Source organism: Rhipicephalus sanguineus, chromosome 1 (assembly GCF_013339695.2).
Source record: "Rhipicephalus sanguineus isolate Rsan-2018 chromosome 1, BIME_Rsan_1.4, whole genome shotgun sequence".
Classification (NCBI taxonomy): Eukaryota; Metazoa; Arthropoda; class Arachnida; order Ixodida; family Ixodidae; genus Rhipicephalus; species Rhipicephalus sanguineus.
The window spans coordinates 296,800,327-296,817,413 of NC_051176.1; the positions used below are offsets into that span (position 1 = coordinate 296,800,327).

At 43.2% G+C, this 17,087-nt stretch overlaps 1 protein-coding gene across 1 annotated transcript in view; it reads left to right on the top strand.

Annotated features, from left to right (window-relative positions):
* LOC119379323 (Golgi reassembly-stacking protein 2-like) overlaps positions 1–15,802 on the top strand; it is a 45,342-nt gene extending 29,540 nt beyond the window's left edge. The window contains 3 exon segments of the mRNA XM_037648601.2: positions 4,280–4,372; positions 5,475–5,597; positions 15,420–15,802. Coding sequence (XP_037504529.1) covers positions 4,280–4,372; positions 5,475–5,597; positions 15,420–15,475 — 272 coding nt within the window. The 3' untranslated portion in view covers positions 15,476–15,802.
* The last annotated feature ends 1,285 nt before the right edge of the window (positions 15,803–17,087 follow it).

Consider the following 17,087-nt stretch of genomic DNA (forward strand, 5'->3'; position numbering starts at 1 on the left):
ACGCCACCAATTGTAACAAGTCCTTAAGGAGAAAGCACAGTAACAGGATTTTGCTCATTCTTGTGATAATGCTTACTTAAAATTGCATGATTGTCGGCATTTTGAGTCTGTCTTTCATGGCAGGGTGTAGGTGGACTTGCGATGTCGTGATGCTGTGGTGTCTAATGTAATACGCCACTTACACTGTAAGCTGCTGGCATTCTTGGTCATGGTATGCAAGTTGCATACCATGACCATGTTCTGCTTGGCTGTTGTGATGTCAGCTGGTTACATTTTATTGGTAAAGTCATGGGGTTTTTTTATTTTTTTTTAATCTATGAATGTCATGCTTGTTTAATGTATAAATCAGCAGTATTGATGGGTCTAAAGATGGTGTAAGTTGTTCTGTACAAATTTAAGGAGAATTTCTCATATTAGATTCAGGATTGGAAGTTGTTACCTACTTACTGTAGCTTCTACATTCAACTGCATTGCATTTGTGTTTAAAGGTGAAGCTGACTTTAAGGGGATTGGTGTAAGCTGGTTTTTCTACATGCTGTGTTGCAGCAAAGCCTACACATAAAGAAAAGAAGCTCATGCTGGAGCACAGTGAAATAAATGAAACCAGCAGCTGCCAATCTATGTTCTGCAGTAGCCATCTAACAGCCTTGTATAGTTAGGACTCCCGATGAGCAGCATGCCTACGATGAAAGACAAAAGGAACCGCAACAGCAGAATGTGAATGGTGCTGAAGGGCAGCAAACACCAATGAATAGTGTACATGAAATGCCAAATGCACATGGCAAGCCAGACAAGACGATCCATGTTGCATACAGTTGAACCCGACTATATTGAGCTCGGATAAATTGAATTATCCTTTATATCAAACTATTTTAGAGCATGGCAATGCTTTAATGTCAATGCACAGGAAAAGCTACGGCTACTTTAAAGAAAAATGACCGGAACACTTGATATGTCGAACATTGGGCAGCATTAAATGCCCCAAGAGGTTGGCTATTCTTCACAAAACTTTGGCTTTTCCTCGTGGAAGGGGACTTTTCTGCATGCGTTTCAGAGAGTAAGAGGTGTGATTGGGAGGGAGCCGCGCGGAGCGAGTAGAAACTACCGCTTTCCCTCATGATTCCTCATCATTGCACCGTCGGCCCATCATGTGGGGTCACCATTCACTTCTCCGCTTGTTCTTTTTTAACGCTTTGCAAAGCTGGCGATAATCAATACAGTGCTGTGTTGCAGCAAAGCCTACACATAAGGAAGCTCATGCTGGAGCACAATGAAATAAATGAAACCAGCCGCTGCCAATTTATTTATGTTCTGCAGTAGGAATCTTACATCTCCGCTGTGTATGGCACCCCAAGAAGCATGCCGATTATGATATTGGAAAACAAGGCTGACATTACGGCTAAGGCAGACTAGACACTTCTGATGCCCGACGAGTAAGCACAGCTGGGTCATCCACGCCAAACGTCCCAGTCATTTTGGCAACCATCTCATGTATTCGAAAAAAATTGTGCCGATTTATTGCATGAAAGCAATTGCTTGAATATTTCTGGGAGAAAAAAATTTTTGGTCACGTGGAAGCCTTCTGAATTTCGCATAATGTCATCCGAGTGATGTTTGTCAGAAAATTTATTCTGAGAGTATTGTATGTCGTTTCAATATCAAATTTGGTTTACATTTTAAGTGAAGACATTTGTGTAAGGTGTACGAAGCTCAGTAATATTACTGCAATTTTTCTGTGATATGCTTCCAGAAATCTTGCCAAAATCATGTTTGAATTTTTTCTCTTGTAATATTGCACCATGTATGAATATTTCTATTTCTCACTCCTTCTTTCTTTCTCTTTCTTCCCGTTTTCTAGCTTCCCCTTTCTTTCTATCTCTTTCTGTCTATATATTTTTCTTTTTTTCTCTATTTCTTTCTCTTTCTTTTTCATTGTATACTCCCTCCTCAGCCTCACTTCCTTTTCCATCCCCTTGGTATACTATACTATACAAGGCTATGTTATGCTCTGCGAGTGTGCCTGGGTAGCCGAGTGGTTACGATGCTTGCCTTTGGACCGTGGGTACACGGGTTTGAATCCTGCCTTGTGAAGAAATTTTTTTCACCATGAAGTTCTCTTTCTTTCTTTTTCTCTCTGTACTCGTTCTCTCACCCATTGGAGTTATTCCATCCCACGCCGGACAAATCAGCGCACTTGTTGTGGAAGCGAAGCAGAAGATGAAAAGGAGGACGAACATGGGGCGTGCCGGTTCATGATGATGACAGTTTTCTGCTCGCGGATTACAATCAACAGCTGGCATAAACAGCTCCACTGTTAAAGGGCCAGTAAACAACCCCGAGGTCCAAAAATTGTAATTAAGAGAAATATGCGCACTTTTGCTATGTGAACATGCTGCCACAAGAATTTTGTGAATACATGCTATAATAAGGAAGTTACAGGGGTTAGAACATCCGCTTCAGCTGGTTTCAAATTTTCGCGCGGCCTCGCCGCCCTCCTCCGCCACAGGGAGGGGAAGGCGTAGCCCGTCGTCGTGACTCCGCCCACTTCGGCAACGTGACACGACGTCAGCAATTGACGTCATCAGCGAGCTCGATCACTCACAATGCACTTTCGCTTGCTGCGGCTCCTGGTTGTTTAATGTTTACATTGTCGCACGTGCTCCGTAACTTGATGGGCAGTTTTCGGCTCTTTGGTATTTTTAAACCTTTGTGACAGTTCACAACGCAGCAGGAATGCATGCTTCCTTTCCAAGATGACGAAGGTGCTTAAGAGAAAAGAACCCCGCGAAAAGAACTGCGCGTGCAATGGGAAAACTAAGCAAGCGCGACCCGTCCGAGCTACCGGAGATTCCCCCTCTCTCCGCTCGATTTGTAGCCGACAACGCTTCCTCTCCACGTGTTGATCATGTCGAAGGCGATATGCGTGCAACCCGACAACTGCGTGGCCGAAACCGCATCACCGCAGGGCCAAGAAACAAGGCGCAGTTTTGTAGCGATGGGTGGGAACAGGAACTGACGTTAACTTGTTGAGACCTGGTTTAGACCAATTGACGAGCTCAGTGGTACGTCAAGTTGCCCATGGGCAAGTTCGCGTCACTGCGCGTACGAGGGGGGTTGGTCCGGCGAAGGAAAGAAGCGCGGGAATTGTTTTTCGAAATGGAGGGTCTGCGCGGCGCACGGCACTGTAATATTCGGAAAATGTGATCGCCGCGGTCTACTGTACGAATTGGCGAGCTTGTTTGGGGGGTGTAAAAGAAAAGTCGGAGCCTGTTTACTGGCCCTTTAAAAATTGCAGTAATATTATTGAGCATCGAACACCTTACGCAAACACTTTTTATTAGTATGTAAACCAATTTTGGTAGTGAAACGAGAAATGATACTGTCAGAATCAATTTTCTAACACAGTCAGATGACGTAATAGCAAATTTGGAAGGCTCCCACAACAATTTTTTCTCTACGAAATATTCTAGCAATTCATCGTTTTCAATGCAATAAATCGGAACGATTTTTTTCGAAGGCATTTGAGTGGTTGCCGAAATGGCTGGGACGTTTGTGTGGAATGGCCCAGCTGCATATGAAGATTTTGAGGTGCTATTTACATTGATACCATATTTTCTTGTGTATATCTCACCTCTATGTATAACCCTACTTCCCCAACTAAAAACATCATAAAAATACAAAAAAAAGTGTATTGCTGTGAAGGCATGTTCCTTACATTATCGTAAAGCACTGCCGTGAAGCCATCTTGCACACTGAAATTCGCACAAAAAATATTATAATTTCATTAAAAGCTGTATATTGAATTATCCTATATATTGAACTAATTTCAGTTTTCTTTCTAGTTCGATATATGTGGGTTCGACTGTGTAGTGAAGAATATGGCCTTGTAGGTGGGCTTAGCAAGCAAATATCTCTTAAAGTGTACCTCGATGTCGGGTGTCATCTTCCATGTGTCACAGTAGACTGCACAGTGTTTTGAATGTTTATGTGTATGTTCACAACCTGGCCTCTGATCCAAACTGACCTCCTCCATGTCACTTCTGTTTCGTGTGCTAAACAGCTTTGCTGGTCATCCACCTTCACAGAGTGGAATGGCTCACAAATTTTTTTAGTAAAGCGAATGTTTCATTTGTGGCTTTGCACTGCTTTTGGATAGATTTCCTTCAACTAGTAGATATTCATTACAGATCTGATTGGTTTATTAAAGGTTGAAATTTTGGCCTTGTCTTCATGACATCAAAACATATGTAGTGGGGCTGATGTAATTTTTTTTCTGTAGGGGAAATTGCACCTGTACCAGCTGCTACAAGTGAAAGCACAGAAAGCAGACCACCTAGCAGTGCTCCCCTCGGTTCAGAACAGGATCGGACAGGTATGTGAAGAAATTGTGAATGAGATCTCATGGTTACATAGTGCCTTAACCGATAACACATTGTGTTTAGAAAATCATCACATGTATTACTGGTGTAGTTTGAGGTATTAATTATTTTCAGAGCCCTTTTCTGCAATTTTTTTGTAAAGCTTGTATGTATGTCATAAGTTATGCCCCATGATTCCAAGCAATAAATAACATGGCTATGGCAAAATGCATAGTAAAGTACTTCACGAGGGAAATATTGCATTGCTGTAATTAGGGAGTAACGACTGTATACGACCTTGCATACATTATGAATATGTGCATCCTAAAATATATATATATATATGTTGGCCAAATAAGATGTCTAGATATTTAAACGAATTGACCTGTGAGAGGCATGAGAATGTTGTGGTTGACAGAAAAGATCTTTTGAAACTGCAGTGCTATATACAGGGTATTTTTTTTTTTGACAAGAGATTTTTTTATAAAAATGCTATAACAGTCAGGCCCCTGTCGTCTTTGCAGACAAACTCTACGCCGAGGTAGAAAAACTTTGCTGCACCTGAAGTTACATTCGAATGAGTAATTTAAAAAATTCGTTAATTAACTCCTTAATTATTAGCTTGAGGGCCGTTGTTCATATGGAAAGTTGTCGGGCGTGACAATTTGACGTTCCCGTTTTTTAAAAATGGCACGTCATTTGAGACAATAATCATCGAAATTCAAAGCCCCCATCTAGGTGAAACTGAAACTGAGTGCACCGGACCAGGCGCGCATGAAATCCATCATAATTGTTACGTCAGACCGGAAGCTCACGTGACAATTTTTGAAAAAAGGCATGTCGCTGCAGAATATGGTCGGGAAAAACGGCAAGCCGTCTCAAATACCCAATTCGACCGCTTATCTTTGCGTTTGGTGTGTAGTGCTTATCCAATTCTTTGTTAAACTCAAAAGAAGTGCAAAGAACTCGTTTGCTTGTCTGCGAGAAGCAGCGCCGCAGTGGCTGCCACCTAGTTTTAAGCTGCACAGTGAAAGAAAAAGTGGAAATTGCGGTTTTCTTGTGTACAGTGCGAAAGAAACAGATAAGCAAATTGGGGCAAAACTCTGCCATCAGCAGGTCCAGCCAGTGCTGTCCCCCTGACCACACCAATTAGCCTGCCAGGAATGCCGCCCATTACAGTGAGTGCCTCATTGCCACCCGATGCTCTAGCAAGCCTCGGATCATCAAGTGAAGCTCCTGGTGAGTCTGCTGGATTTACTACCTAGGCTAGCAAATCGCTGAAAAGCGTCAAATATTTTTGTTCTGCTTTTTTAATTTCTTGAAACCTCTCAATAATTTCTCTAAATAATTGCGGTGCTTCCCACAACTGCTGCATTTTTTTTTTTCTTTTTTTTTCAAATTATAGGCCACATGCTGCATCCTGTGTGCACAATATAGGCATTGCAAGTTGTGGGACCCATATTTGTACCTGTCTTAAGTTTTTGGAATGCTGGAAGTTATTATTCTTAGGCCATGAAGTACTATTTCAAGTTTCTTAAGTCTCTGCCTGTGCAGTGTAATAATATCAAGTGGCCTTTTTTCAATGGCATTTTTCAGTGATTGCTTATGCAGATGGCTCTAACTGTTAAAACAGGATGCCAATGGATGCTGGAGTTTTCCAGCTTAAGCCTTTTGCTGCATCTTGGGTGGCCAGCAATCTTACTAAACTATTATGAGCAGCTGTGGATTTGTTGTGTATGAAATCTGCTCATTGTAGGACAAATGGAAACATGCTGCATCTTGGAAAGTGCAGCTGAATCTGGCACACCTCATACATGTGGGAGGGGTGCTAATAAGCTTAAAGGAATTGTCCGGTCATTTTACAAACAAAAACAAATGGTCTTAGAAGAAAGTGTGTGTCTTGTTGTATTCTTTGCCAGCTTGGAGGGCTAAGGCAAGTGCGTAATTAATCTGGAAGTAAATATCAAATTCAGCACTTTTTTAATATCTCATGTCAACGACAGAACGTGCTGGCAACCGTGAGCGTGAGATCACACGGGACTGTGTCAGGTGGCTTGGGCCACCAGGCAGACGTGCCAAGCTGCATTATATGTAGTTGCACGAGTGCAGCCAGTTTTTCTTTGTTTTTGTTTTTTGTGAATTTAGTGCTCCAGGCTAGTTTATAAGCTGCTTAAGGGGGAAGACCCATTATGTTATGGATTCACCCGACGTGACTTTTCACAAGTTTTCCATTGACAAGAGCCTACAGGTGGAAGTGGGTTGACGCTGTTTGTAGTGCCAACAGGTCTCGGTCGGAACACTCAAGACTGTGCACGGCACATCATGAAGACGAGTGCTATGAGTTGAGCGTATGCCTCTCACCGGATTTTGGCGTCTCCACTAGTGGAAGGCCGCAAACCCATCAGCGGAAGCCTGATCTGGCGCCCACAATTTTTTACCTTTCCAAGCCTCTATTGCCTGAACATTCTGCCTTTTTGAAAAAAAAAAAGGAAAGGAAGTAACTGCCCATCAATTAATGAATTGTGCAACCGTTATTGCCATAGGATTTCACAAATGCAGTGATTCCACTCCTGCGCCATCCTGATAACGTCGACGGAAATTGCGGCAAACTGCGCCAGAGTCTCGGGTTTGGGGTCGTCTGTCACTGGCAATCGCACCGCCAGCGTGTCAAAACATGTGCAGCTTCATCTTGGGGCCGCCACAGTCGCAACCACAGACCAAGAATTATTCCGCTGAATAGCTTGTGCGTGCGTCCCGAGTAAGCCATGACGCCATGCTCGTTGCCGATGCAGGTCCTGTTGTGCAGGTCGGCTCGACGGCAAAACGCACTCTCAGCAGAGGCTCCCGACGTCTAGGCCAATCGGTAGTGAGAAAGTGTGGCGGCGATTCATCGTTGGACGTTGTCTGTTCCAGAAACGCTGCTGATAGCTCGTTTCAAGCGTCACACTGCACGTAATTGAAGCAGTGTTCACTAATAAATATATACGTGTGACGCTAAAATGTCTGTCACTTCTGTTTCATGACATAGTGGAATGAAAAATTGGATCTTCATCCAGAAGAGCTTTTTCGTAATTCCTTCCACCAGCACATCCGGGTTCGTAATCGCTCTTGCGGTAAATACCCCCTAAAAGGCCCTGCTCTTTCGACGTCGTGAGTGATAGGGTACGTCCCAATTTGAATTTTTCGCTTGATTTTTAAAAAGTGTAATTTCATTAATAAAAGCATGCCTCCTGGTCGGAGCAGCCGTAATTCGGTTTTAATACACTCAGCTGTTTGTAGTGGGCCCGTCGCTGACGGCCCTGACGTCGGAATGCCCGATGTGAAGCGGCTATGCCATGTTACATGTCCTCCCCTCGCTTTCCAGGGTCAATAGCTGACGGTTAAAAAAAATCAGTGTCACTTAAGGGCAAAGCAATGAATGCGATACCACAAATTGCACGAAGGAAAGAAGATGACTTCGCGTAACTCAATTGCTGGTTTAATTGAATATGGCCGCTCCAGGGACAGAAGCGGTTTTCGTGCATTCAGTTTTTTAAACGCGAAGCAAGTGTTGCGAACACAGCAAGCTTACGAGCAGTCTCCTGATGCCTCGAGATAGTGCGCATGCCAGCGACGCAACCCCCCCCCCTTCTCCTCCCTTGGCGTCCCTTTATGCTCCTTATGAAAGACGGACGGCAGGCCGTTTCTCTGTTTCCTCTCTGTTTGATGAGCAATCGACGGCAGGCCTCGCACGCGGGGTGATGCTATCGCATGTGCGCCCCCCGTGCGACGGAGACGGCTGGCTCGTTCATCTCCGCTTCAGACGTGTTCGTCGCCGGTAGCTGGCGATCTTTTACTCGCGGGTAGAACATACGATGTGCGGGGTGGTGTTATCAATTTGGAATTCATACGAAGCGTGATGGCGACAGCAAAAACCCGTCGACGGTGTCCGTATAATTGCTATCGCAATGAAAATAAAATAAAATGAGGAGCCATTCCACTTTGTGAGGTGGATGACCAGCGAAAATGTTTAGCACACGGCACAGTGGCGACATGGTGGAAGCTAGTTTGATATGCAAGGCCAGGTTGTTGAAGGCCAGGCTGTTAGTGTTCAATACGCAATATTAATGTGAAAGCCTTAGATACCTCATCAAACACAAAAATTGACCGTTGGCGGCGTCAACAGGATTGATATGAAAAAAATCATCACGTGATGACGTGATCATGACATCATCGATCGCTAAAACTTGTGACGGCATACACCATGAAGTCACATGATGTCATCACGTGACATCGTCCCTTTGCACTGCCTCAGTGATCGTTGTGCCGATCATGGAGGCAGTGCAAAACCAGGTGAGGTGCAGAAAGCTTGCAATGCCTCCGATGCTGGTGGCGGTGCAAAACTACGTTAGGTGCAGAAAGTTTTGAGAGGGGGGCAGGGGAGGATTACTACATCGAGCGAGTAGAAAAAGAAGATGGCTTTCGCCTTCGAGTCATCTTTGGTGAATGCGTAAGGGACCCTGGGAGTTTTTCTTTTTTGTCCTTGCACTGCTCCCTAGAGGGGGTTTTCGGCATACAATCGAAATGTCCTAGCTAGTATATGCAGCTTCGCTGTAAAAAGGGAACCAAGTTTGTTAAATCATGTAGTCCCCCGTTAAACGCACTTTCGGACACTTTCGCAGAAGCTTGACTTTGAAGCAGATCTCCATCTTCCAGGCAACCCGGTGCATGCGCAAACGATTGTATGGAAGCATTGTGAGAACGCTCTTGCTACAGCACAGAGAGGCCTCAGAACGAGGGAAGGGACTGCCGGAGGAAGTTGGCTTTTTGAGGCTAGCTAAGTGATGTCATGTTGCACCCAGCAATACAGTCGATTGAGAATAAAAAGAACCTGGCTTTCGCCTTGTATTCGTCTTAGGGGAATGCATTAGGGATATTGTAACTATATAGCATTGAGGCACTGCTGTACGTCGCAGCATTTGGCTACCACGTCTGCTGGTAACCACATAGATGTATTTAGAGTGTTAATTTTATTGATCCAGTATTCTGTTTATTTGATAGTTTCGAAAATATTCACTGAAGAGATTATTCCAGAGCACTCAACTGCATGACGCCCATATTTTTGTATGATTGAGTGAAATATAGAGATGATTTTCTCCATGAGGTTTGGAATGAATCGAAATATTTCTAGCTCTTCATAAGAGTCCCATAATAATTATTCAGGTGCTGCTCCAAAAATTGCTGCGAATCAGAAGTCCTCAGTAGCATCACTGCAAATGTGACTCGCAGCTTTCGCATAAAACCAGCAACTGCATCAGGCATTTGCGTTGATGCAGAGGCATGTTTAAACCGCAGGCTTCCACTAAGGTGCCCTACAACACACAAAAAGGGGGAACAACCTGTGTCATTTTTACGCGGTTGCATGAATGTTATTCTTCGTCCTCCTCCTCCTGAACTCGTCGCGTCCTCAAACTCTCCTCTGTCTGAGATGAGAGCCTCCTCTGTTCCGTCGAGTTTGTTCAAGATTTCCGTGACCTTAAAGCATTTCTCCACAGCTTTGAAGAAAATCCCACCCTGTGCTTCAGGAACCTAGTGGCACAGGTCCACAAGGGTGCCCCCTTCAGCCATCAAGTTGGTGTTTTTTAGTGGACGGCAGCAACCCAGAGGCAGCCGCTAAATCTTGGTGGCTGTGCTTTTGCTCTCTGGAGGTGCCGAAAGCTCTGCATGGCTGCCTTGTTTCGCCCCCGAAGAAAAAAAAAAAAAAGAAACTTCGGAATTATCACACCGCACACATATAACACTGCTAACCTCCTCAAAAATTAAGGGTGTGGCTAATACACGGGTAATTTTTAAATGTATTTTTTGGGGGGAATTCTTTAACAAAGTTTTGGGTGCGGTTTTTACACGGGCGTGGCCATTACACGAGCATATACGGTACTAACAGTTGTTTAGTTAATGAGGCATAGGCTCGAGGAATAAATAGCGTCAAGCAAACTGTGCATCAAAGTACAGAGCAGAGAGCTTCGAGAGTCCCATGCACGGTTCCACTGTGACGTCATGCTGCAGTGGCCACTGCTAATTGTACGATATGTTGCTAGTTTCGTATGCATGAGAAAGAAGGCTGAATACAACTATATAAGGCTTCATTTAGCGTGAAAGAATCACCGTTATGTTTTTGAATATACATGAAACACCCGACAGTTCATAATGTTTAAAATATTGCCGGACAATCCCTTTAACTACCAAACACATTCTGTTTGAGATGATGAATGTACAAAGTGATCATGCCAGTGCTACTACTATAGGGAATTTTTCTGTAGACTTCTTACCATTGCGTTTTTACAGGCTACTGGTGAAGTACGTATACGTAATGGGAAATGCTGGTAGTAACACCAGATGATGCAGAGCCTAACCAGAAGCATACAGTGCTGATATTGCATTGCAGTGATTTACTCATTTTTCTTAACTGCTGGTGTAAAGAGAGTGATATAATTAAATCTTAGTACTTAGAACACTGACATGGCTGGAATAAATTTGAAATGTAATGTAGTTTGATGAAATGCCACAATATCTCTTTCGTTACCGCGAGAAAATGGTCATTTTTCAAAGGTCTCGGGAAGAAATTTTTTGCCAGTTTATAAAGTACTCTAGCTCGCATTGCAGCATACCAAATTATGCGTAATGAAATGCCCTTTCCAAAAAATGTAAGTTGTAGGGCAAGGAAAATATTATGGAATATATAAAAATTTGGAAGTGTGTAATTTTTGTTGTCAGCCAATAAACACAGAAACAAAACATATACAAAAACATTCAAAACCAAGAAAATCCAGAATATAGATTTTGGAGATAAATGACTTAGGAATAGTATAAAAAATAGTAAATGCTCTACACAATGTTGCTATTAACATACACACAAAAAATCTGAAGCGAGGTACTGCTTCATTGCTTGTGCCATGCAGTGAAGCATTTCATGGTTTTCGTGAAGCACACGTTCACTTCTGCACTTTTTGCACAAAATTTTTGTTTTTTTATATGAGAAAAGCTTGGTGATGTTTTAATGTAAACAACATCTACATAAATAAAACATCTATATAAATCAGAAGTCCAATAAACACCAGTTCGTCTGGCATAACCTCTTTCCATGAGCCACCTTCTCCCCACATAGGTTGGCGGTCAAAAATATGCATGCAAGCATATTTATTTGTATGTTTGCAAATAGTATTGATCACCTGTGCTGTGAAAAAAAAAAAAACGAAATCACGCACGTTCGTAAAACATCTCGCGCCGCTTTTTAGTGCGGGGCCGAGGGGGCCGTCCGGAGCACATCCGACAGCAGCACATCGCGCCCGAGCAACATGTGGACCTTGTGCGTAACCAGAGTAGCTCTCAGAGATTGTGCACAAAGGTCAGCAGCTACGCACGCACAGGGGAGGAGACAACTTGAGGCTGTAAAGGAAACTAACCCCTGAACGGCTGTGGATGTCCCAGACTGACGCAAAGCATCATCGCCGTCAGAGCTTGAAGCTGAGGTGCTGTCATATTCGGAATCAGAGCTCGTTCCCTCGTCACTCAGTGCAAGTGTAGTTGCATGATAGTTTCGAGCGTTTCTCGCAACGCAGGTGGGAACCCACGCGGGCATGACTACGGCGCCATGGGAGCGACTAATGTCGCCCGATGCTCTCCTCCGTCGGATTTAACAAGAGAAGCGACACCGAAACTGCTGGAAACTGGCTAAAAAGGCCACCTTTACACATTATACACGAGGCAGACCTTCGACAATAAGTTCTGGTAGAATAAATCTTCCCTGACTCCAAACAGCAGCTCTCTAGTCAATAGCTGGCATCAGTTTCGGGCAATTAGCGCTCAGCACTGTTATATTGCGAAGCTGACACGATAATTTGATATTTGACTGGCAAGGTTTCGTTTGATTACAGAATTTTGATGTTACTGAAGCATAACCACGAGCGGCACGCATTTCTCTCAAGTGTTTCAGCCAAGCGTACTTTCCCAACAACACACGCACATTGGTTCATATCCGTCAAAGACCACTGTGTTGCCAAAGCAGGCAAATTCAATTTGATTCTTAAAGTTCAGTGGCTGGACTAATCACTAGGAGGTGCTAGTTGCATGACATACAAATGTAACATGCCAATATCGACGGTTCAAAGCATCGATCACCGGTGATCGATTTGAATAGGCGTGGTAACGAAAGAGATATGTCGCTACCAGCTTCGCCACTGCCGTTAATGGCTCTGGCAACCCGGTATCTGCAAATTCTAAGAAGTTTATGCACAAGCTAAAGCTATTACATAAGTGTAGGCCTTAAGTAGGATGGAAAACTGGACGAGGTGGTATAGATTCATCTTTGCTAACATCATGACTAACGTGGACGAAGAAGATACACGCGGCACAGCGCCGTGCCGTGTGTACCTTTCTCTTCTTCCTCTGCATTAGTCTTGCTGTTGGCCAAAATGTAGGCCTTCTGGAAGATGCTGTGGTGAAGTATGAAGGCGCTAGTCAACAGAAGGTGCCTTTGAATTCTTTACGAGATTTAAAATATACATGCAAGGTTTTGATGCCGCATCTAAATTCATCATGTGGATACTGGTTATTTCAAAATCTAATGTAATTTCTGCAGTGTTTATGACCTTGTTATATGTATATGATAGGTGCTAGGAGGTTCTATTTATTTATTTGGGAAATTGGATGCCTTCAAAAATGAGCACTTAATTGGCTTAAGGTGGGGAAAATTAAAAAATGCCCCTGCTTTGTCTGCCCTAAAACACCCAAGAATTGCCAGAGAGCTTGGGACACACCAACGTTGTCCAATGTGAGTCTTATGTATTAGTTTGCTTTCTTTTTAATTTTTATTGAGTAAAGAGAAGCAGAAAATCTATTTCCCAATATAGGCTGAATTTATAACGTTATAGGTAGTTAATTTAGTCACTGTAGGTTTATTATTAGAAAATTATTGTCAATGTTCCATTTTTTTTTAAAATCAAATCTGCCCTTAGGAATAACATATTTACGCGATTATCACGAGAGGTACGTCACACGTCAACAAACAAGTTAAACTCGTGCGTAAAGTCTATTAAGGATCGTAGGAATGGTCCTTGTATCTACCCTTGTAAGTCTGGAGTGCGACTGGGACGATGACTGGTTGCTCTGAGGTAGCGAAGGTGTGCTGGCTCTAGGCTGGGGCACAACCACAGCAAGTATGTCAAGTCCACTTCAGTTATAGAAGTGTCACAAAAGGCGCGTGGTTCCGTACGCTGCGCGGTAGTGTTGCAGCCAGTGGGCGGTCGCTGCCAGTGTAAGTGCAACCCCAACGCAAAGTCTCAGAAGTGCCACTTCCTCTAAGCGAGTAAGGCCACCTGGGAGATTGGAACCACGTGGTGGTATAAGTGCTTGTGTGGTGCATCAGAGGCATTTCTTTTGGCACAGCAGTCTTCCACAGTTATCTTCGGGGAATTGTGGCAACGGGTAAAATATGATAGGCGAGAGACTAGCAGAATCCCCCTCTAGCTGGCCAGACGCCGCCGCTCGTGGAGCCCATTCGATACATATCGTTGCGCTGATATTTTTTGCCAGCTGATGGATGGCATCTGAAAACATCGTCGATCGGGCTACATGGCAGATGTGCCGAATTGCTACCGTGAAGTCTGTGCGAAGAACGAGCTTAGAGTAGCACTCCGCTTCAACAAAACGCATCAATGCATTGAGACCATCCCGTATAGCGATATTTGTGCCAGAACATCATCACCAGTACGTCATTTGGCGTCACAGATTGAAAGTATTTTGGGCACATTGGCTCAGCAAATGTTACTGATAGTTGCTATGTTGAGTGTCTGGCTCCTGTAAAATATGGTGTTAACTGTTAAAGAATGACGTCGGCCCTAGCATACATAATTAAGATTTGTGACGCAATAGTGAGCTGGTGCAGAAACTTCGAGGTAATCTTGCCACCAGTTTTTGCCTTTTGCACCTTTTCTGCTTCTCTAAACATCATCTTGTGAGAAGAGAGGCATTTTTGGTGTTGTAGCAGGATAATGTGCTAATGCGGATAAAATCATTTGCCTCTTTAGTGTACCTTTAAGCATTTGAGAACACATTTTTGGTTGCAAGTTCCAAGCATAAAGTATGCATTTACCTGATGTCTTCCTCTTTTGGAAAAGTACTATTTCCCAGATAGGGAAATAGTACTTTAGTTGGTGTTATTGTGCTCATTTGCACAATAGCATCAATTTCTTAATACGAGGATAAGAGAGATGCATTACAGCACTGAAACTTAGCATGAAAAAATTCAAGTGCTGCGACACTTTTTGCCACTTTGCCTGAACAGCAAAATTACACAACGGGAGGCTCTTGTATAAACTGCATTTTTAGTGCTTTCTCTTGTTGACTTGCATAGCGTTATTGGTGGAGGCGGCTGCTACTTGACAATGAAGGGAAAGAATGCACATGTTCCAGTACTATCATGAATGTTGTTTTCTTGAAATAAAATTCTAGCTAATTTTTCAGGATAGAAACACAAATTCCCTAATAATTTGTGGTTTTCGTGGTTGGTAGGCATGCTGCTTTACTACACGACTCACTGTCCTGGTAAGGACTGCAGTCACACAGCAAGTAATGCAGTAATACGAGACATCCTTGCATAAGGAGCAAAACCTCGTGGCATTGAGGGACATGTGCGACGATATGTCGCACTTTTTTTTTTTTTTTTTAGGAGAAGCAGGGACACATTTTGCTTTTTTAAAATACATAATGAAATTCTGTTAACTAGGCAAGAAGAAAAACTAGGCACACTTGTGTTTTCCTCTGGTGTCGATTAAAATGTACCTTTTTTTATACTATATAAAAATTGCTAGCCACTTTTTTAACAAAATTTCTAATTAATCATGTAGAAGAGAAGGCTCATGACTACCGTATATGCTACAGCTGTTATTGCCAATCTAGGTGAATTAGTGAATTTCAGAGCGAGTTTTCTGCAGTGGTGTTTTACTGTTTAATTTCTATTTAAAATCATATTATTCCATGACAGTATGTGAAGACATTTTGTATGATAATGTGTGAAATTTCCAGGAGTTCGTGAAGAAGCATCTGCAAAGTCTCCAATGGCAGCGCCCCAGCATCTCTGAAGCATCTGCTTGGCATCAAGGACACATTTCCACACTACAGTACCCTCTCGGAATATGCAGTGTGATGAAAAAGTTCTATTCACCAGTGGGGAAAACAAATGGGAATGTCTTCACCAAACTATGGGCACCCTTCCCCCAATGAATTGCCACTGTTGCTTGGCTGGTCTGTCGCATTATCCTGGGAAAAGCAGTTAGTTATGCTGTTGAGTCGCTGAATCTCTTCCCTTGTGGCACCAAGCCATTCAAAGCCATTGGTCAAAAAGTTTCTGGGAGATGGTGTAGCGGTTTTGCAGCACAAGAAAAGAAACAATAAAAGAAAGCAAGAATAATGTGCATTTTTGAAAAAGGGGCCATCGTTGCTGTGAACTTGTCTTTCTTGCACAGTGCACCTTCTTACAATGCAATGATATTGCTGCTAGAAGTATTTTATATGGCTGCTCAGGAATGTCAAACAATGTTGCAAAAAGGCTTGCCATTGTGAACTTTTTTTTTCTTATTCACTGTACACATTTCTTGAAGGATGCAGCAGTACAGACTCCAGATTTCCCATCACTGGTGCAAACGCCAGTGATGCCCCTGTTTTGGTACTTCGGTGGGTGAAATGCATAAATTGTACAATTCGCTCCCACCGTCTCATTGGCTGTATTTTCACATAGTACAACACATTTTAGTTGTAATAGTACTACTAGCTATCTGGCGAGTAAGCTACATTTAGAGAGGTGTCTAGGTGACCTGAATGTTTGCAAGTTACCCTCAATGACATCTCAGTAATTCTGGCTGGCGATCAGTGAACATGCCAGTATGAGGGCTAGGGCCGTGAACCATGTTGTTGATGTTGAAAGTTGTGCAGTGAGCCATCTGCTGCACAGACTGATCATTGTTTTTATTAACAGCGAAGCTGTTTAAGCTCGCTGTAATTTGTCTGTCAGAAACTGAAATGATCATCACCATGAACCGGCGTACGCTCTCTACATCCTCGTTCTCTTCGACTTAGCTCCCAGAACACGTGTGCAGAAAGAAAGATATATAAAAAAAGATTCTTGGCGAAGAAAAATTCTTCACCAGGTGCGATTCGAACCCGCACACCCTCGATCCAAAGGTGAGCGTCCTAACCACTCTGCTATCCGGGCACAGAAGCAGAGCATAGTGTAACAAGGGGGTCGAAAGGGAAAGGAGGAGGGGAGAGTAAAGCATAGCATAGAATGAGAAAGAGAAATGTAGAAAGAGATAGAGAAAAGGAGGAAGCAAGTGATAGACAGAAAGGGATGAAAGAGGAAGAAAGATGGAGAAAAATAAATAGAAATAAACATTAAGACAAAGGACAGAGAAAATGAAAGAAAATTTGCAAAACAGCAAAAGCCAGGACTACATAGATGCCTGTCAGCTCTGCTGCCTCCAGTGCAAGTTATGTTAATTTTTCTTTTGGAGAGGGAGGGTATGGAGTGAGAATATATACATGGTGAAACTCCCATCAGCACAGGTGAGCAGATATAACAAAAATGGTATGTGCCGACAGAGGCACACGCAGTGGTGGCGCCTTATGGTAGCTGGAGCACAACAATAAAATGTGGATTGGCTCCCACCATGGCATGCAGCCAAACCGGAGGAACTC